General features: G+C 39.5%; 1 protein-coding gene across 2 annotated transcripts in view; it reads right to left on the bottom strand.

The window, feature by feature from the left end:
• The window catches only part of PTPRN (protein tyrosine phosphatase receptor type N), a 2,492,130-nt gene that overhangs the window by 1,472,751 nt on the left and 999,563 nt on the right, over positions 1–19,816 (bottom strand). For both annotated transcript variants that reach the window (XM_044075862.1, XM_044075864.1), the window contains exon 6: positions 1,496–1,952. In XM_044075862.1, the coding sequence (XP_043931797.1) occupies positions 1,496–1,952 (457 nt within the window). The remainder of the gene's footprint in view (positions 1–1,495; positions 1,953–19,816) is intronic.

The raw sequence follows: 19,816 nt of genomic DNA, 5'->3' as shown, positions 1-19,816 counted from the left end.
ACTTCATAATATGGTCGATAACACTGAAGTTTTGAAAGTTCAAAACTTCATACCCCCTGCTAATTAAATATACCAACTCTGAGATTGCACTACAATGATGAGAACGGCAAATTTCCCGTTCCTCGCTGTATGGCGGTCTCCATTTAAACTGTTCGAAGTTTCTAAACTTCAGTGTTATGGTCTCAACCATATGAAGTCGAAGTTTCCTAAAAATCTCAAAAGAGAACTTAAAACAAAGGAAAACATTAATGAACAAATGGGCACTCTGATTTCTTCAACATCAGTATAGAGAAACTTAACAGAACTGTTAACAAAGGTAGTTGGAGCCCTTATATTGTGTTGTAGACTAGATCTATGCTATGGAAAAGTTAGATTTGTTAGATATATTTGCTATCTCATCTCCAAAAAGTTACTTGTATATAATTGTGATTAGTTTATTACTCTTTAAAAGTTTTTTTTTTTTTTTTTTTTTAACATTTCTATGAAATGTTTTTTGATAGAGTTCCAAAGGCTGTAATCTATGGTGATTATGTAGGACATGGCATAAGAACATATTTTTGTATATGTATGTTAACATATTTTTTGAATCTGTCAATAATATTTATACATAACTAATGAACACTGAAGTTTTGAAATGTATTATGTTACTGAAATTTATAATATTATAATACAAAAAACAACAGATCAGTTTTGTTCACTGGATGATGTTAGATAAAAGCAATGGAAACAGTTGTACCTTGTAAATGAGTGCGCTTTTTGTCTCAGATTTAAGGTCTCCATTAAGTAAGAGGGCTAATTAGAACAGCATCATAAATCATGTTATAACGTGCCTGACTAATAACCGTCACGACAATGACAGTAGGGCAAGTGTAGCTGATCACAGCAAGCAGTCCATATTAATGGGAACTCCTTTTTTCTTGAGGTACTATAACCTACATATCAAGATAAATACATATAGACATTTTAATTTTGCATGCAAACATACGGCTAAATATGAAAAGGAATAATAAGTTAGAAAAGATGAAAAATTCAATTTCTGATACTTTGAGTCACTGTCAACCTATTAGAATTCTGCAACAACTCTACAGACTATATAACAATACCTTTTTTTACGTACGCACAATCACATATTTATTCCTAATTAAAAAAAAATACATCAAGCACATTCGTTTTCTTGATGTAATAAGCTACATAGAATACGAATTTAAAACTTTCACACTTTAATATGTTGCAAGGCCTGTAATAAAATTTTTTATCATACATCTCCTATGGCTTATTACTCTCCTAAAATTCTTTTGAGATGGTGAAAGCAGTGGTTACCCCTGCTTTGTTCCACCTCTGAACATATAGTTATCCTATCATAATGTATTTCTACGCCAGGTAAATTCAGATATGCCTAAACCAGACAAAGCCATCTTTGGCTTAGATTTCTAGGAAGATGATTAATAAAGGCTTTTGAGTTGTACAAAATGATAAACAGAGAATGTTTTATTACCTTTCAAGTTGCTGATGTTAACAGAATCAATACTGGAATCCTTAAGTGTACGCTGGTTCCTTTCTCCAAGGAGATCTTCCCCATTGTCTTCAAATGTTGCCCAATAGCTCTCAGTATAATCATCAGGGAAATCATTACCCCCTAAGTATTGTTGTTGGTTTAGGTTTTGGTTCACAGACTGAGAGTCTTGGTTGAGACGACGATCTCTCTGTGAGTGGAGCATACCCTGCTTTTCTTTTGATAAGTATAGTGCAATAAGATCCCGTACTATCTTCCTTTCCCGTTCCTTCTGGCTAAGGTATGAAGGGACAGGGTTAGCACGGTAAGGGGTTTTGCTTCTGAATACTGGTGTACCAGACAAAGATGGATCTTCTGGTCGACGGGCAGGTGGATAAGTAACTGACAGAGGATGGCCCTTAAGAGGTCCCATCTGGCTGTGAACATCCTGGTAACCAAACTGGAAAGGAAAAGAAACAAGGACACCTCTGTAATGATGCATTTAATTAATATCATGCAACCTTGCACATACTGCAGAAACACAACAAATATAACTACACTGGAACAACTTGGGAGCAAATGGCACCTTTTAACTGGACTAGTCACCAATCATCAGAACTAGCACAGCTTATGTATCTGATCTAAGCACAACTAATGGTTACAGATGGAGCAGGAAACATACTTCACACTCTGTCAGTTCTTTGAAACTCTTGTACTTGTTTTACCATTAATATAACCAGAGAACAGCTCATTCAAAAATGGAAGAATGGTGAAGATCACTCATGGCTACAACAGTTGCTCTGATAAAACCCAGATTTGCCTAATGGCTAATATAGCACCTGTGCAGCTTTCTGCACTGACAATAGTGAGACTTTATCACTGAGCTTGGACTGCTATAGAGAAGTACAACTACAACAGCTCTTACAAAGCGCACCAATTTCTGATATTCGACTATTCTACACTAAATAAACTGGGAACACATACTCCCATGCAATAGCACCAGAGAAGATGGAAAGTGGGTCCATAAATAACAAGGGTATGATTATCAGACTATTGAAGGGGTGAGATATCCCTTGCAAGGTCATGGTGCCACCATGGAGTCAAATCATTTGTTAACTTTATTTGGATATTTTGGTGACCTCCAAATTGTGCTAATCCATCAGCTTACCCCACTTTCATCATTCTGGCTTCTTTAAAAGCATCAGGTTTATCTTGGCAAATCATTAGTTAGGTCTTCCTCTTTGGGAGGAAATGATTCTTTTTTGACTGGCTTCAGGTTATCACAGCTGGGAGAGCAGAGGCAGAGACAGGGGAGGCTGCTATTTATTACATACCAGATGCCAAGTGTTTTATAGTTTACTTACCGGTTCCCTGGAGTATTAACATGCAAAGTGTTAAACTGCATTCTCCCTTGTACTCTTCATTTTAGCTGGCTTCTACAGTTGCACTGTCAGTTTCACCAGCACCTGCTCCAGTCCAGTCTGTACCAACACATAAAAGCCAGAATGAAAACCACCATGATGAAGTCTAGGAAATTAAAGCATAAACATCAACTTAAAATGTAAAATTCTTAGACGCCATTCACAAGTGAATTACAACTTTATTAAACAAACTAAAAACATGGAAAATGTGGCAAACATGTTTTTGTTATTGTTTCATTAGGCATGTTGAAGTGACAGCAAAAATGTGTTTGCTACATTTTCTGTTTTTTAGTTTATTTAATAAAGTTCTAAATTACTGGTGAATGGTGTCCAAAGATTTTACTTGGTCTTTAACTTGTACCAATACCCACCCAAAGATTAGAAAAAAGAGCTAGCCTCAATTAATTCTGTCTTACCAATCTCTCCTTTAGATGACCCTCAGAAACAACAGATAAGCAATAGATTGTCAATCAGACCAACAGTAGGCCTTGCCAACACCCTGTCTCTGTGCCAGTAGTTCAGCACATGGCTGAATAAGTAATGGTGAAAGGGTCTACAGATACCAGGTGGGAAAAATTCCCAACATCCTGAGTTTAAACTATATTTATTAATTAGAGACTACTTTATGGGATGTGATGCTTTGAAGTTTTGAGAAGTCAGAGAGGATGATGAAGAAAAGAAGACAGCATTTTTATAATAACTAAATGCATGAACCATCAACCAAGTTACATACTCACTGTCACAGTATTCAGTATGTTCTGAATCAGTATTTCTGCATAAATTTATTTTTATTTATTTATTTATTTATTTAAATTTGTTGACCGGGAGTGTCCGACTGGACGTGGTCCATTTTCAGCGGAGGCCCGGGGAGAAAAGCTCCACACTAAAATAAACAGACAGTAGTTACATTGGATTACATAGTGATTAACAATTTAACATAGAAATTACTTACAACATATTTACAGATGAAGAACATAGTACATCAGTAGACAACTAGAATCTTTATCTGTGAAGTACATAACAGGCATTAACAAATGTAACAATGAGAAGTTCCTGCTGTATAATAAGTACTAGGCTTATGAGCATCTGAGCTTGCTATCATAAAGACTCTTTCTACTAAGTTACAGATTCAGTGTGATGGTATTCAATATGACATGACTCAGTATTTGTATAAAACGCCTTTCTCCATCAGCCAAGGTATAGATTTCATTATTTTGTGACACTCAGTATGTCAAGTTCCAATATGTCTGTATAGCACTACTCATTTGCCAGCAGTTTATGACTCCAACATAATATATGTTATGCCTTTCCTAAGTGATAGCAAACTGGTTCTATGGCTCTTTGGAATCATGATTATATTAATCACAGGCAGAGTTGTAACAAATGCATATAATTTAAAGTATGGGCTATTTCACTAGTTACCTTACACACTCCAGTATATACCGGAATATGTTTCTAGTGTCCAAAGAACAAGGAGAAATACCATATGAAAATAAAATGATGCTTCTCTAATAGTCTGTCTTTGCACACTAGCTGTACACATAAGCAAATAACACGCAGTATGGTTGGTGGTATTAAATAATACTGGACTGCAAAGAGATAGCATCAGACTGACCTCTGACAGGTCCAGTGCTGGCCAATATGACTCACCCTGAAGGATATTATGCTCAGAAAAAATCTGTATATTTGCTAATGTTAAAATTTAAAAATTATATTTGCTTAACATAGTAAAGTAAGTCAGCTCCTTCTTCTACTACTATTATAATAAAGATTTTTGGTTTTAGTATAATATGGGAGTTTATGTTGCATAGTATCCAAACATATTCTCTTTTCAGAAATAGGAATACAATAAAACAGTAGATCAGAAAACTGATTCTATATTTATTTGCATTTTAATAACCTTAGTTTATTTTGCTGTGAATGAGAGTCAGTTGTTTTACAAAACAGGAACTGTACACATGCTTGCTATTGCATGTCAAACACACCATTTATAATGTTTGCATGAGTTAGTTTTACTTATATGTGAAATGCTTTCAGTGCTATCACCCTGATCAGACAGTTTTTGTTTTAAAAAGCAAATGCTTTAAGTTTTTATTATATTTTTAAAGTACTTTCTGTGACACAGTAAAGTTTAAAATGCAACTTACAAGCTTTTTACAATGACTGGAAGATTGCCTACTTAAATTGTTGTTTTAATTTTTAAGTTACAGAAAACAGACTGAATGGTTTGCATTTAATAATGCAGCAAACAAAAGTCCTTCTCAATATAAAATGCCTAGCAGCCTGCATAGCTATTGCCTTGGCATACCATGGCTACTGAGCTGCTCTATACCACTGAATAGCAGTAAGTGTATACAATTACTCTTACTTTATAAAAAGGAGATTATAATACGTGGAGTTTAGATATGTGATCCTAAATGACAGTAAATTGTAGCTTCATGTTTTGAACTGGCAACTGTTGTGCATTCTGCCATGCACAGTAGACAGAAAGACTATATGAGTTCCCTGTATAATGAACTTGTAAGCTGCACAGAAAGTACTCTGAAGTATTTATATGAGTTAGAAATGTTATTTTAAATTTAGAGTGTGTGTGTGTGCGTGTCTTTTTTTCAATGATTATGAGCCAAATTCGTAGAAGTTATCATACACCTTTTCGAATTCAGACACAGCCCCACCACAGTACTTTTGTACAAAGACAAGGTGGGCTGTCTCCGTGTCCTTGCTAAATGCTAACGAGTCAGTAGAGGGAAGAGGCATAGGTTAATTAGCCAAGTGCTCTCTCCATGGAACTACCTGTGGGACGTTATTTACTTTACATTCACTCAGCTGCATAGATTAGTACGGTCAGTCCTGGCCTCTCACAGTAATGAACATGGCCAAAAAGCAGAGGTAACAGCTGGGGAGTTTAGTGGACAGGTAGTGTTACGGAGTCTGTGTATGACTGTATTTGATGGGCTGCATGTGACAGAGTAGGTCCTAGAGTGTGTCTGCCTGGCAGGTAGTGGGAGGGGGTGGGTAATAACATAGCGGTGAATGTGAATACATAAATGTGTCTGTGTGTGAGACTGGGTGGGGATAAGGTTGTATGTGTGAGGATAAAAGTGTGAGAGAGTGTGTGTGTGTGTGTGTGTGTGTGTGTGTGTGTGTGTGTGTGTGTGTGTGTGTGTGTGTGTGTGTGTGTGTGTGGGCAGGTTGAGGTGACTGTCATGCTTCCACACACTGCTATACTAATGAGCAAAGCCTGCAGCAATGGGTCAGGGGGATGACTAGCCACCAGAGAGAACTCTTCTTTTTGCACCTTAAAGGCACTTACATATAATGGGGATTGGGTGGGGAAACACTAGACACCAGAGATACAGCAGATAGCATGCCTTAAAGACACAAGTAAAAATAGAAAATAACTAAAACATGGCACAGGGCACCACTAAACACTAGGGATACTATTAGTTAGCATGCCTTAAAGGCACTAAAAGGTACTTGAATCTCGCAGCCTTGCCAGAGCAAAGCTTTTAACTAATCTGTTGCAGATAAAGTAAAGTGGCACCAGTATAAATCTTTTTGCCCAGCCTCTCCATGGCCCTTGTGAAGATAGGTGAAGGCTGCCAGCCTAGCCAGATAGAATTTTGTACATAATTTTGTCATTTTTAAATATTAATATAAACCACAGGCTTGTTCTCTTAAATGGTAAAAAATGCTTTTAGATGTGGAAAGAGTCATGGAGGTAATGGGGAAAGGAGTAACCAGACCCCAGAATCACAAAAGGTCAGTAAATATGTATGTAAACAGTATGATGCTGACCAAAGGCTCTGGGTACTGTTCCTAACCCCCCCTTACTTCATGGTAAAGCTGTAACTGTGTTGTCTAAAATTTCTGATCAGGAATGTTTTGATTATACTGTTGTTAAGAATTGCTTGTTAGAATGTTTTAAGCTAATACCTGAAACGTATAGGAAAAAGTTTTGTGAGCACAGATGCAAGACAGATAAAAGTGTGTGTGAATATGTTGCTGAACTGAGCACTTATTTTCAAAGGTGGGTGAGTGGATGTCAGGTCACCACATTTGAAGGGCTGGCAGACCTTTTGGTGAGGGAACAAGCCCTTAGCACTTTGCCTGAGAACATGAGGATCTGGTTAGCTGACAGACAATGTGCTACTTCAGATGAGTTGGGGAAGATGGGAGACCTATACCTAGCAAGCAGGGCACCCCTGCGCAGGAAAGGGACCACCGGTACTGCTCATGGATCTAAAGGAACCCATGATGGGCAGCACAGACTGCCCCAACAGAATCTGCCAGTAGCAGGGGAAGCCACTAGTCCAGGTACACGTCCAGGACCTAAGAGTAAATGTTTTGAATGCAATCAGTGGGGCCATGTGGCATACAGATGTCCATGGAGGCAAGGTGGGGAACAAAAGGTGAGAGAACTAGTAAGTGGAAAGACAAAATGCCAATAGTAGGTTGTCTTGAGACAACAAGGGTACTGAACTACCATCCTGCAGATGTCCTGATTGGGAAGGATTTGGATGAGGCAGTACCATGTGTTTATGCAGTTACACGCAGTCAGGCTAGGAGACAAGCATGTGGGTCTGGTAGCCTGGCGGTGACCCAGACAGACTGCATACTTGCAGTCAGGACTGGTGAGGTGGTTACTTCAGGGAGGGAGCTACTCTACAGCAGTGAAACTGAAGGTGAGCCACAGCTGCTTGTGGGTAATGATGTTCCCTTGGACAGAGGGACTGCAAAGGTAGAGGTGAGTAGTAGTACCCAGGCTGACAGTGAGGCACCACTGTCAGATGATGCCAGACGTCCTGTGGAAGGGGAGTTGGGAAGGGTTACAAAGAGAGAGTTGAGACAGGTTCAGCTCTCAGACCCTACATTGCAAGGCTTGAGGCAGGTAGCTATTGAGGAACCTGATTCTCAAGGGAATGGGGAATCTGTATACTGGGACAAAGGTTTACTGTATACAGAGTGGACCCCTGAGGGAGGGTTAGAAGGTGAGAGGGTACAGCAGTTGGTAGTGCCTAGAGCCTACCATCTGGAGCTTCTAGCCATAGCCCATGATATTCCCTTTGCAGGTCATATGGGCATAAAATGTACAAAGAGACATATTTATGCAGAACGTCTATTGGCCTGGAATTTCCAGAGATATAACAGGATACTGCAGGACCTGTAAGCAGTGCCAAAAGATAGGCAAGGCAGAAGACAAAGTGAGAGCTCCTTTGATGCCTTTGCCTGTGATTGAAGAGCCTTTTCAAGAGGGTAGCTATGGATATTGTGGGGCCTCTGAGTACCCCAAGTTCCACAGCAAAAAAGTATATCCTAGTGGTAGTGGATTATGCTACACGATACCTTGAGGCAGTGGCTCTGTCCTCCACTGAGGCAGAAAAGTTGGCAAATGCTTTGTTAGAGGTTTTCAGCAGGGTAAGTTTCCCAAAAGAAATACTGACTGACAGAGGTGCCAATTTCATGTCAGACCTGTTGGCTTGTCTGTGGAAGTACTATGGGGTGAAGCACCTGAAGACCACCCTCTACCATCCCCAGACTAATGGTCTGGTTGAGAAGTTAAACTCTACAATCAAGTCCATGCTATGGGCATTTGCAGACCCATCTGTTGTTTTCTTACAGAGAGGGTTTTTAACCCTTTGAGTTACTGTATGGGCATAGGGTGAGGGGACCTCTAGATTTAATTCGAGATGAGTGGGAAGGTGAGTGTGAACCTCACAAGGAGTCTGTTGTGGCATATGTCCTAAACATCAGGACAAGGCTCAGGAAACTCATGGGCTTGGCCACAGAGAACCTGGCAGAAATCCAACAACAGAAAAAGGTGTGGTATGACAGGAATACTTGAGGTAGACTGTATGCTGTGGGGCAGCAGGTAATGGTTCTCATTACTGTCAGACACACCAAGCTGCAAGCAGCTTGGGAGGGACCCTACAAGGTGGTAAGAAAGGTAAATGATGTTAACTACATGGTAGAACTGCTAGGCAGGAGGCAGGAGCACAGATTGTACCATGTTAACATGATGAAACCTTACCATGATAGGGTGCACCTTGTGCTGAGCATTTGCAGTGGATTGCAGGAGGAGTCTCAGGGAGATCTGGTGACTGATCTCCACAGTGAGGCTCAGACTGACACCTCAGTGGAAGGGGTAGCAATGTCCCAGCAGCTATCTCCTACCCAAGTTCAAGAAATCCGAGCAGTGTTACAGGAGTTTGGGGACATGTTCACTGGGAAACCTGGGTGCACCCACCTGGTGCAGCACCAGGTGGATACAGGAACCCAAAGGCCTATTAGGCATACCCCTTATAGGGTGCCTGAGAGAGTCAAACAGACTCTGAGGGAGGAGATACAGGAGATGTTGGAACTAGGGGTGATTCAAGAGTCCAACAGTCTCTGGGCCTCCCCAGTAGTGCTGGTGCCAAAGAAAGATGGCAGCACCAGGTTCTGTGTGGACTACAGGAAAATTAAATAGTCACACAGAGTCAGATGCCTACCCCATGCCTAGGACAGAGGAGGCCCTTGAGCAACTGGGTGGGGCTAAGTATCTTACAACTATTGATCTTACCAAGGGTTACTGGCAGGTGCCTTTGACTCCCAATGCTAAAGAGAAGTCAGCCTTTGTGACTGCTTTTGGCTTGTATGAGTTCACAAAGATGCCCTTTGGGATGAAAAATGCCCCAGCAACTTTCCAGAGGCTGGTAGATCATATCCTAGCAGGAGCAGGAGGATTTGCCCTTGATTACCTAGATGATATCGCCATCTGCTGCCATTCCTGGCAAGAGCACCTTCAACATGTCAGGGAGGTGCTGAGCAAACTACAGAGGGCAGGGTTGACCATTAAGCCCAGCAAATGTCAGGTGGGTATGACAGAGGTCTTCTACCTGGAGCATAGAGTAGGGAGTGGTAAGATCAGGCCAGAACCTGCCAAAGTAGAAGCCATTCAGGCATGGCCTGCACCTGTTACCAAAAAGCAGGCAAGGGCATTCATAGGGACAGCAGGGTACTACAGAAAGTTCGTCCCCAGTTATAGTACCATAGCTGCTCCCCTCAGAGACCTGAAAAGGAACAACAGGCCAGATAAGATAGTGTGGACGACAGCCTGTAAGCAGGCATTCCAGGAGCTTAAGAAAGCTTTGGGAAGACCCCTGTGTTAGCCAGTCCAGATTACAGCAAATAATTTGTTGTGCAGGTGGTTGCTTCAAATCATGGGGTGGGGGGCTGTACTTACCCAGATTTCTTCAGAGGGAGAAGAGCACCCAGTGGTTTATCTCAGTCATAGGCTCCAATCCAGGGAGGAATGCTATGCAGCTATAGAAAAGGAATGTCTAACCATAGTGTGGGCACTGTAAAAACTTCAGCCTTATCTCTATGGAAGAAAATTCACTGTAGTGACAGATCACAACCTCCTAACATGGTTACACAGGGCCAGCCAGCAAAATGCTAAGTTGCTAAGATGGAACCTAGGGTTGCAAGCATATATGTCAGTGCAGCAGTGCAGTGGGATTAGCGATGCCAATGCAGATGGGCTCACAAGACAGGGAAAAGGGTAAGGTATACTCAGATAGAACTAACCCTCCCAAGCAATGTTTCTCAAGGGTCACTTGAAAAGCTAGCTTGAGTTCCCCGGAAGGGGGGGATGTGTGAAGATAGGTGAAGGCTGCCAGCTTAGCCAGATAGAATTTTGTAGATAATTTTGTCATTTGTAAATATTAATATAAGCCACAAGCCAGACTTGTTCCCTTAAACGGTAAAAAACGCTGTTAGATGTGGAACTGCAAAAATGTAACAACAGTGCACTCTGCTGTAAGAAAGCTAAGTCAAGCATTTTATGACTGTCTTTGATGTCAAAATTCAGAGCCAAGATGTCTAGAGAAAGGCATTCTGCCTACTGTTTTGAGCCCAGAGTTAATGGCTAGAATTTGCATGTATAATTTATTTTATTGCTTTGGTTCCTGACTAGCTGCAAGATCAAAAGGTCTATTAACCTCTGAGAGTCTGTTAGCATGAGGACCAAAAAGAAATGATGTAATCTGAAATGAATCAGTGGTACTGTGTTATCAATTTAAGGACGGAAAGAATGAGAGCATTTAAAGCATTTGTCTTGAGAACATCCAACTCACCACTCTGCCTGTGTCTATATGTAAGTAGGATTTTAGAACTGTGTTTTCTCTTAGATATAGCTAAGAAATAGGAAGATCAGACTAGTTGTTTCTGTGATGTCAGAACTTTTCTACTGTATTATTTTAAGTATTTCTCTGTGGTCTCTGAACTCTTGACTAGCACTGTGTAGTAAGAAGTAGTGCATGTGTTTTTATTATTTATTATTAAATATGTTTAAACCTTTCAACTGTGACTGTTTTGTGTAGAGATCATTTAAGCTCTAAGAGTGCATAGTATGCATATAGTAATACTGTACCAAATAAGTCTTGACTGTTTGGTTGCACTTACCATTTGGATAATAATATTGCACAGTATAATTGAATACTCTTTCACAAGGGCCTTTGAGTAACTGATAAATATTATCTGGGTGGTGGCAATGATATCTACTGTAAAGTCAGGCTAAAATGGACACAGCTGGAGAACCTGTGCCAGACTTCCGAAGGAGTGTCTGTGTGGTTGTATAAACTCTTATCGCAAAGTGTGTGCGTGTGTGTGTGTGTGTGTGTGTGTGTGTGTGTGTGTGTGTGTGTGTGTGTGTGTCAGCTACTTGGGGAGGGACACGAAGCACTGGTTGGACAGAGAGGGTGCTGGAGATTTTAGCTTGCCCACTAGGCTGAGATCTGGAACCTATAGCTGTGCCAGTGGGGAGTCTTATTGGGGACCTGGAGAGAAAGGGAGAAACCAGCCCCAGGCTGACTGTGATCTCTGTGTGCTCTTAAGGGGAATTGTACTTCACTGTGTGTGTATTTATTATCCTTTCCCTATATGGACACCCCTCACTGGCATTAATGGTGAGGATTGAGGCTCGCTGATTGCTGAGCCAGTGCACAGGCATCACACCCCTACTATCTTTATCTGAAGGAAGTAGATTAGAGGGCTTATCAGAAGAGACAGACACTAAAGCAGGATCAGCAGAAGGGCATTTATAAAGAAATTTACATTCATCAGGCACCTTGTAAAATCTATCAGGTTTCTTGGGAGCAGGGTCCACAGAAGCTGCTGAAAATGTATCCAGGAAAGGAGCCAGAACTGGGATAACAGCACAAGGTTTAGGAGACTCATATCTGGAGGAGCTCATAATACCTTTTCTGGATATCAGAGGCTTAAGAGCAATCCCACATAAAGAGATTCACCATACAGGTAACAGTGTTCCCAAAGAAGGGTGCCTGTAAATGGGAATCTGGACTAATAGAATCCTCTTCTTCTGAACCATAGTCCTAGGGGGAAGGGATGTGAAAAGAGTAAGACAGGGACTCTTCCGCCTTTTGAGAGGAATGAAAGATCATGGAAGGGCAAGCACAGACACCCCTTGAGGAGATGTCAAAGCCATTAAAGCATTAAATAACATCTGAATAAAAGTCAGCCATTCACATTGGGGATCCTTAATTACAGGAGAAATAAGCTTGGTTTTCTGCTTCTTTTTCTGTGGGACATCTGCAAAAAGCACCCTTGGGGTCAGACCCTTGCTAACACTCAATAAATGTAGTAGAGATCTCCTCCTTCAGTAAGATTTGTGGAATCCCCTCGGTCCTTTGCGTCTATATCATGTTATCGACATCTTACTACATCAAATCACTAAAGGTCGACCTCTAGTGATTGATGTAGTAAAACATTGAATAACGTTTTAGAAAAACAAACAAAAATAAAAATGTCTGCACCCCCCCACACCCCCCTACTTAAATATTCCAACTCCGAGACCGCACTACATTGAGGTAAATGGAAATCTCCCCCTATGGAGATTTCCTTTTACCTGCACAATGTTCTGCGCTTTCGATGTTGTGGTGCCGACAATATCAGCTTCGATATTGTCAGCTTTCGACAGTGTGAAGTAGACCCGGTCCTTTGGATATAATCCGTTATAGGAAAGATTAGCAGATAAATAACAGCATTGGTATTTAATGTGGTCCCTATAATTGACCCTAGCCAGTTGGTAAAACTATCTGCAGACACATTTACAAGATTGCCTAGGAACACAAATAGTAATGAGGTACCAGTTCAACTGTTATTCACATGTATGATTTACTGCTTCAGAAACCACTATGAGTATGTCTACTAGAACTCTAAAATCTTTTACAACAGCTGGACCAGATGGGCCGATTGGCTTCTTTTTATCAAATATCAAAGAATGATAACTACCATTCTTGTACCACTTGTTACTGTATGTATGTATGCGTATATATATATTTACACACACACACACACACACACACACACACACACACACACACACACACACACACACACACACACACACACCACACACAAACATATACATATTAACCTGTAGGTTTCTCCCTGGAATCTGAAGAAAGGTAATAGAGGTTCTAATCTAAAAAATGGGTACTTATATGTCTCATGATAATTAGTTTACACATATATCAATATCACTTTATAGATGGACGGTTATGTCAATCAAACCTCATTAACTTTTATCAATTAGCATGGGAAACACTAGATCTTGGCCAAGTGTAAACAATGTCTACTTGGACTTTTTCAAGGCATTTGACTCCATCCCTCATGTTGAAGTAATGAATGTTATAAAAAAGAGAGATTAATAATTATTTTAACAGATGGATAGGGAACTCATTACAAGGGATGTACTTTCATCAACCAAAATATGTTAGCAGAGGTCCCTTTTATTATATGTATGACTAATTTTCTGACTAAAAAATAATATCTGCATCATCAAATTTGCAGATGACATGAAAGTGGGAACAACTATGACTATATTAAGTGATCAGGAATAACTGCAAGAATTTTTTGATGAACTTGATGCATGGTCTAGAATCAATGGTAATAGAATTTAATGTAATTAAATATAAAGTAGTCCATTTTGCAGCAAATAATCCTTGCTACCCATATACTTTACACAGTAAGTTCCTGGATACAGAGAATCGTATTATACACAAAAAACTTTTATTTGAGTCTAATATGCTGACGATCATTAGAAAATGCTATTCACCTGTTAAGGATATACTGCATACAATCTCAAGTAGGGACAAATGCATCTTATTGCCATTATATAAACAGGGATAAGACCAGTACAAAATACTGTGCAGCAGTTTGCATACACAATATTGCCCAGAAATATAGTTTAGAAATAATTCACAGATATTTTAGAAGGCAGATTACTAGTGCAATAAAGTTGAATTATACACTCCTGCTAGGGAAGCTGCTGCACTTCTATCAGCAAAATATTTTTAGGAATGATATCATACTAACTTATAAATGTTTGAAAACTGGTGAAACAGCTGCTCCTGTGAGTATAGAAATAAACATCACATATGCCTAATCACATAGGTTCATAGGTTCATAGGTTGGTACTAGGCTATCAGCCCTAGGGCCTATACAAGCCTAGCCATAACATTTCCCTGGCTATTTCTTCCCACATTATTTACTTTCCTGGACCCCTGTCTAGCAGGGTGACTGACGTGATCCCTGGGGTGAATTTCCTTTCTCCCATCCAAACGTCAAGGTTCCTCTTGAAGAGGTCCAAAGAGGCACTCTGCTTGACATGTATGGGCAATCTATTCCAGAGTCTGGGGAGTCTCTGGGTCAGGAACATGTCTAATACCCACTTCTTAACTATAATATTAACATTTTATGCCTGATCAAGCTCCTTCCATCACTTCCATTTCTTTAACTTTCTAAGCACTAATCACAGGATCTATTATCTGACTGACAAATCCACTAATACAACTCTTCAAATGCTCAATGTTCAGTGTATACTAAATGCATAAGTATCTATTACACTGTAATAGTTGCCTTTATTTCATAAGAGTGTAATCTAGTTAGAAAATGTATGTGTATTCATTAATGTATATTACTTAATGTCTGTTCATGCAATTATAGAATGTCTGTTTAAAAATATTTGTAATATGTTGGAGCTCTTCTACTCGGCCCTTTTACCTAAGAACTTCTGACTAAACTCATCTGGACAACTGAGTAACCAGAAGCAAAATAAAATATATGAAACCAGGAATATCTATGCTTTATAATGCTGCCTCCATTTGTAACTGAATTAAGAAAAAGATCTTTTCTTTGTCAGGCAGAGTTGTTATGGAATGTAATTTCACATGAAACAAGGAAAGCTAGCACCCTGGAGTTTTTTAAGAATGGCCTGGATAAATGGATAGGGAAGAGAGTGTGTATTTCCACAATAACAGGCAAATTCATATAAGGCATACATAAGGCTTAGAGTTTGAAAATATACATTGTCATTGGAAAGGATGTCCATTAGTAGTACAGGGGGCAGTCCTGGGGAAAATTTGCTGTTTCCCATCTACAGATCTAAACTGCCCTTGAATATGGACATAGATGAACATTTCTGTTTTCAATGCCATGTTACAAGTCACTAAAATTCTGGAGAAATGAGGTCAGAAGTAGGCAAGAGATATTACAGGAAGATAGAGGTGTAGGGCAAGATTAAGTTTATCTTTGGTTCAACTGATGTTAAGGGGATAGAACAGCATACAAGAGAGAGAGTGACAGAGCATCTTCACTTTTTACAGTAACTAGATCCAGATCATGGTCAAAAAGGACCCTAGTCAGGATATTTAACCAGGTCCCTTAAGGCAGCCATACCAACATCTCATTACTTGGATGTCTCTTCCAATTACCATAAACACAGTTAAAATCTGTCAGCATAAATACTATTTACTATTTTACTTTGCAATGATTACAAATATTTGGACTTAATTTTCAACTTTTATTTAAAATTTTACAGCAAAACACTGACAGCCATTTGCTAAACAAATAAATCTTGCATTGAAAACCGATTTAGCATTAGCAATAGTAAACCTCTTTTCCCTTGAAACTCAAATATATTGAAATTGCATCTGGTGGCACAGACTTGTGGGGATTCACAGTCCAATAGCATATAGTACAACACTATTAAGCAGCTCTGTGATGGGTACATGAATTCAAAAGATAAACATGTAACACATTTGCTAACAGCTTGGGACAGCCTCTTTGATGTAAGTGCCCTTTTTCAGAGGTAGTCCAACTCAGTGTCTGGTGAAGTGACTTAAACAGAATCATAGAGAAAACAAACAAAGGCTGAGGCAATAAAACCCTGCAATACAGAAGCAGCTCATACCCTTACTCATCAGCATTAATTAACAGAAAGAGTGTTGTAGCCCAACTCAGTGATTTTCACACTATGTGCCTGCAAAAAATAAGCTAAATTAAAAATGAGCTCATAGTTAAAATATTAACATTAGACTTATAGACTTTATGTAATCCAATTTATTCACAGCCAAATAATAAACAGTCAACAAAACAAAGAAAAAAACACGGATCATACCCAAAGGAAATAGCTCATATAATGATGTTCCTATTTACTACAAATATTTCCTTGGTTTACATCATAACTAACGTAGGATACTGGAAACAAGTATTCACACACACACACACACACACACACACACACACACACACACACACACACACACAATCAGTTACAACAGTCTGTATGACTGCATACTGTAGATATCTACTTGAGATCAAGTGAATGAGTAAATTCATAAATAATGGTGCAGATATATTCTGTTCAATGCTGTCATAATCATACTGTAGAACACAGTGCAACTCCCTTTTGGCCTTTCAACTTCTTAGTACAAGAATAAGACACAAAGATCCAACAACTAGTCTGATCTGCAAGGCCATGGAATGAATTATCATGGACCTCATTAACAGGGACATTGGCAACCTCCAAACACTCAACCCCAAACAGTTTGGCTTTTTCAAGGGGAGGTCATATCTGTAAAACCGGTTGACTTCTTTGAAACAGTCACCAAAGCCATGGACAAGGGTGAGATGGTGCACACCACCTACCCTGACCTGGCCAAAGCCTTTGATACTATTCCCCACTTGGGCATAATAGATAAACTCTCTCAACTAGGCATCAATCCATATGTTACCAGATGGGTAGCAAACTGGCTCACTGATAGAACCCACCTAATCAAAGTAGGGGAAGCCACCTCAAGCAGTAGACCCGTAACAAGCGGTGTACCCCAGGGATCGGTCTTGGGGCCTCTGTTATTCGAGATATACTTCTGTGAGGTGCAGGCCAAAACCAGTGGACTATGGCTGACCAAGTTTGCAGATGACTGCAGGCTGGGCATGGTCATCAATTCCACAAGTGATGTGGATGTACTCTAAGAGGGTCTCACCCAAACAAATAACTGGTACAAGAAACATGGCCTCAAGCTGAATGCCAGAACATTCATTATCATCCCCTTTGGGGAGAGTGATGTCCCCACATATTATCACATTAATAATGATGTCCTAAGCACGCAATCAGCCGTGAGGGATTTGGGCACCCAGGTTGATAGCAACCTGACTTTGGACCACCATCTTGCTTCAATTGTATGGAAAGATTTCTACATGGCCCAACTCATAAGTAAGGTTAGTTCATCCAGAGACAAGGAGGTCATAACATCCCTGCATTCTTCCTTTATAAGGCCAGTTATTGAGTACGACATCCCCTTCAGTATGTACCTCGCAAAGCACATGCAGCAGCTGGAGAGATCACAGTGGTTCCTCACCAGGAGAATCCAGGGCCTCAAACATCTACTCTACACAGATAGACTAAAAGCCCTGTCCCTCTACTTAGTTTCTTACAGACTCCTCATCTGTGGAATAGACTCCCTCTCCACATCAAGCAGAGTGTCTCATTATCCCTTTTTAAGAGCAACCTGGATAACTGGATGGGAATTAGAAAATACACCCCTGGGATTCCATCTGTGTCCTTGCTGTACAGGGGCTTTGGGTGCTGACTTGTCTAAACATGTGAAGCTTGATTTGCATTTATACAGCAGTCCCATCAAGGTGGGGTCTGAGATTGCTTTGTATGCCAGACAGAGGTCACCTCTGAGGAGTCTGTACAGAATGAGTAGAGAGACAGGGCTTTTAGCCTATCTGTGTAGGGTAGATGTTTGAGGCCCCAGATTCTCCTTGTGGGGAACCTCGGTAGTCTCTCTAGCTCCTGCACATGTTTTGTGAGGTACATACTATGATAACATATTCATACCTTATGAAGTGAGATAAAATAGGGCATACATACAAATCTGGTACAATTCCAGTGATACATTATCCCAGAAAAATACCTTTAGTACTTAGAATTAAAACAGCTTTGGAACTGAAACATGGTGATCTTAGCTGTCATTAAAAAGCAATTGGAGAAACAGAATTGATGAGTGTATGGTCACTACTGTAAAGAAATATAAGATTTGCATCTGTATTATTCTGCAATATTTAACAGGGTGATTAATAAATGTCAAGACTCACTTCTTACACTTGAAGTAGTCTCAAGAATGCCAAATCCTAAGCTTGTCTCAGTGCTAGACACTAACCAGGATTTTGGTCGGATAAAAGTAGACAATAAAATCTCTAAATTGTGTGCATTTAATATGCCATTAGGAAGGTACAGGTTACTCAAACTACTACTTTGTATTATGTCAGCACTAGAGGTATTCCAAAGAATTATTGTCCAGTAATTGAAGGCATGGACAGTGCTGTAAATATAACTAATGTCCTATTAGTGTGAGGTCAGACACAAAAAGTGCATGAAAATAAAATGATACATTTTCCAAACAGAATAAGATAACACTATTTCAAGCTAAATAAGAGTAAATCAAAACTTAGAGAAGACAGTTTGAACTACATTGGACATGTTCTAAAACTAGGGGGGCTGAAACCTGATCCAAAGAAATATCAAGCAAATGTGAATATTCCAAGGCCAGAAGACAATGAGGCATTACAGATGTTTCAAGGAATTATGTAATGCCTTGCAGAGTTTGTACTAAACATGTGTGGGATAACTGTGCCACTAAAATGTGTCAGTGCAAGATGTAGTCAGGGAATAGAACTTTGAAGAGGAAAAGATTTTTAAAATCTTTTAAAAATAGTTATATGTGGTTGAAAACTAAAGCACTATGATTTGATTAATCCAGTTGCTTTGCAAGAATATGACAGTAAAAAAGTATACGAGCTGTGGTCTTACAATAGAATGTTTTATTTGCCTATGCATCAACAGCATTTATGGATGTGAGAAATTCCATGAATATGTGTAGGGTAAAAAAGTTCAGGTGAAAACAGACCATGAATCATTACAATGCATGTCCAAAAGTCTTTGTGTAAAACAACTCTAAGATTAGAGGAGGTTTTAATTAAAGTATTGAAGTACCAGACAAGGAACTACACACAGCAGATGTGCTCACTAGAGCAAACTTACCAGAGAAGCATGACGAGTTAGAAGTTCAAGTTCACGTTTATTTTGGTGCTTATTACGTAAACACCTTACAAACCATTAACTAAGAACAATGTCATATAATAAGAAGGATCCAAATGGCAAACGGAAAAAATGTGCATTATATTTGCAGGTCAATTCTCACAAAGCAATAGTGGCAAAACAACCATAAAGTCCCTGCAATTTAGAGAGGCCATAATATCAGCTAAATTCAAGAACTTTAAAAAATACTTAGTGTTCCACAAAATCTAAAGGCTATTTTTTCTGCTGACATCAACAATCCCCATATTATCAGCAAAAATGTACTATTTCGAAGGTATGACAACACAACTATACATTATGCATCACTTATAATCTACCTAATCATTTTCAGTCAAACATTACATAGCTCATTTAATTCCTGCCTTCTTTTAAACATCAATCCTCCCCTGCATGTATTGTTCCCACAGTCCCAATGCTTTCCTATGTAGTTTGCTCCTACACTTTTCTAAAGAT

Source organism: Protopterus annectens, chromosome 6.part1, assembly GCF_019279795.1.
Source record: "Protopterus annectens isolate FY-2018-M chromosome 6.part1, PAN1.0, whole genome shotgun sequence".
In the NCBI taxonomy this organism is placed as follows: Eukaryota; Metazoa; Chordata; order Ceratodontiformes; family Protopteridae; genus Protopterus; species Protopterus annectens.
The sequence above is the reverse complement of the archived record's forward strand: the minus strand, read 5'-3'. Positions and strand labels throughout refer to the sequence as shown.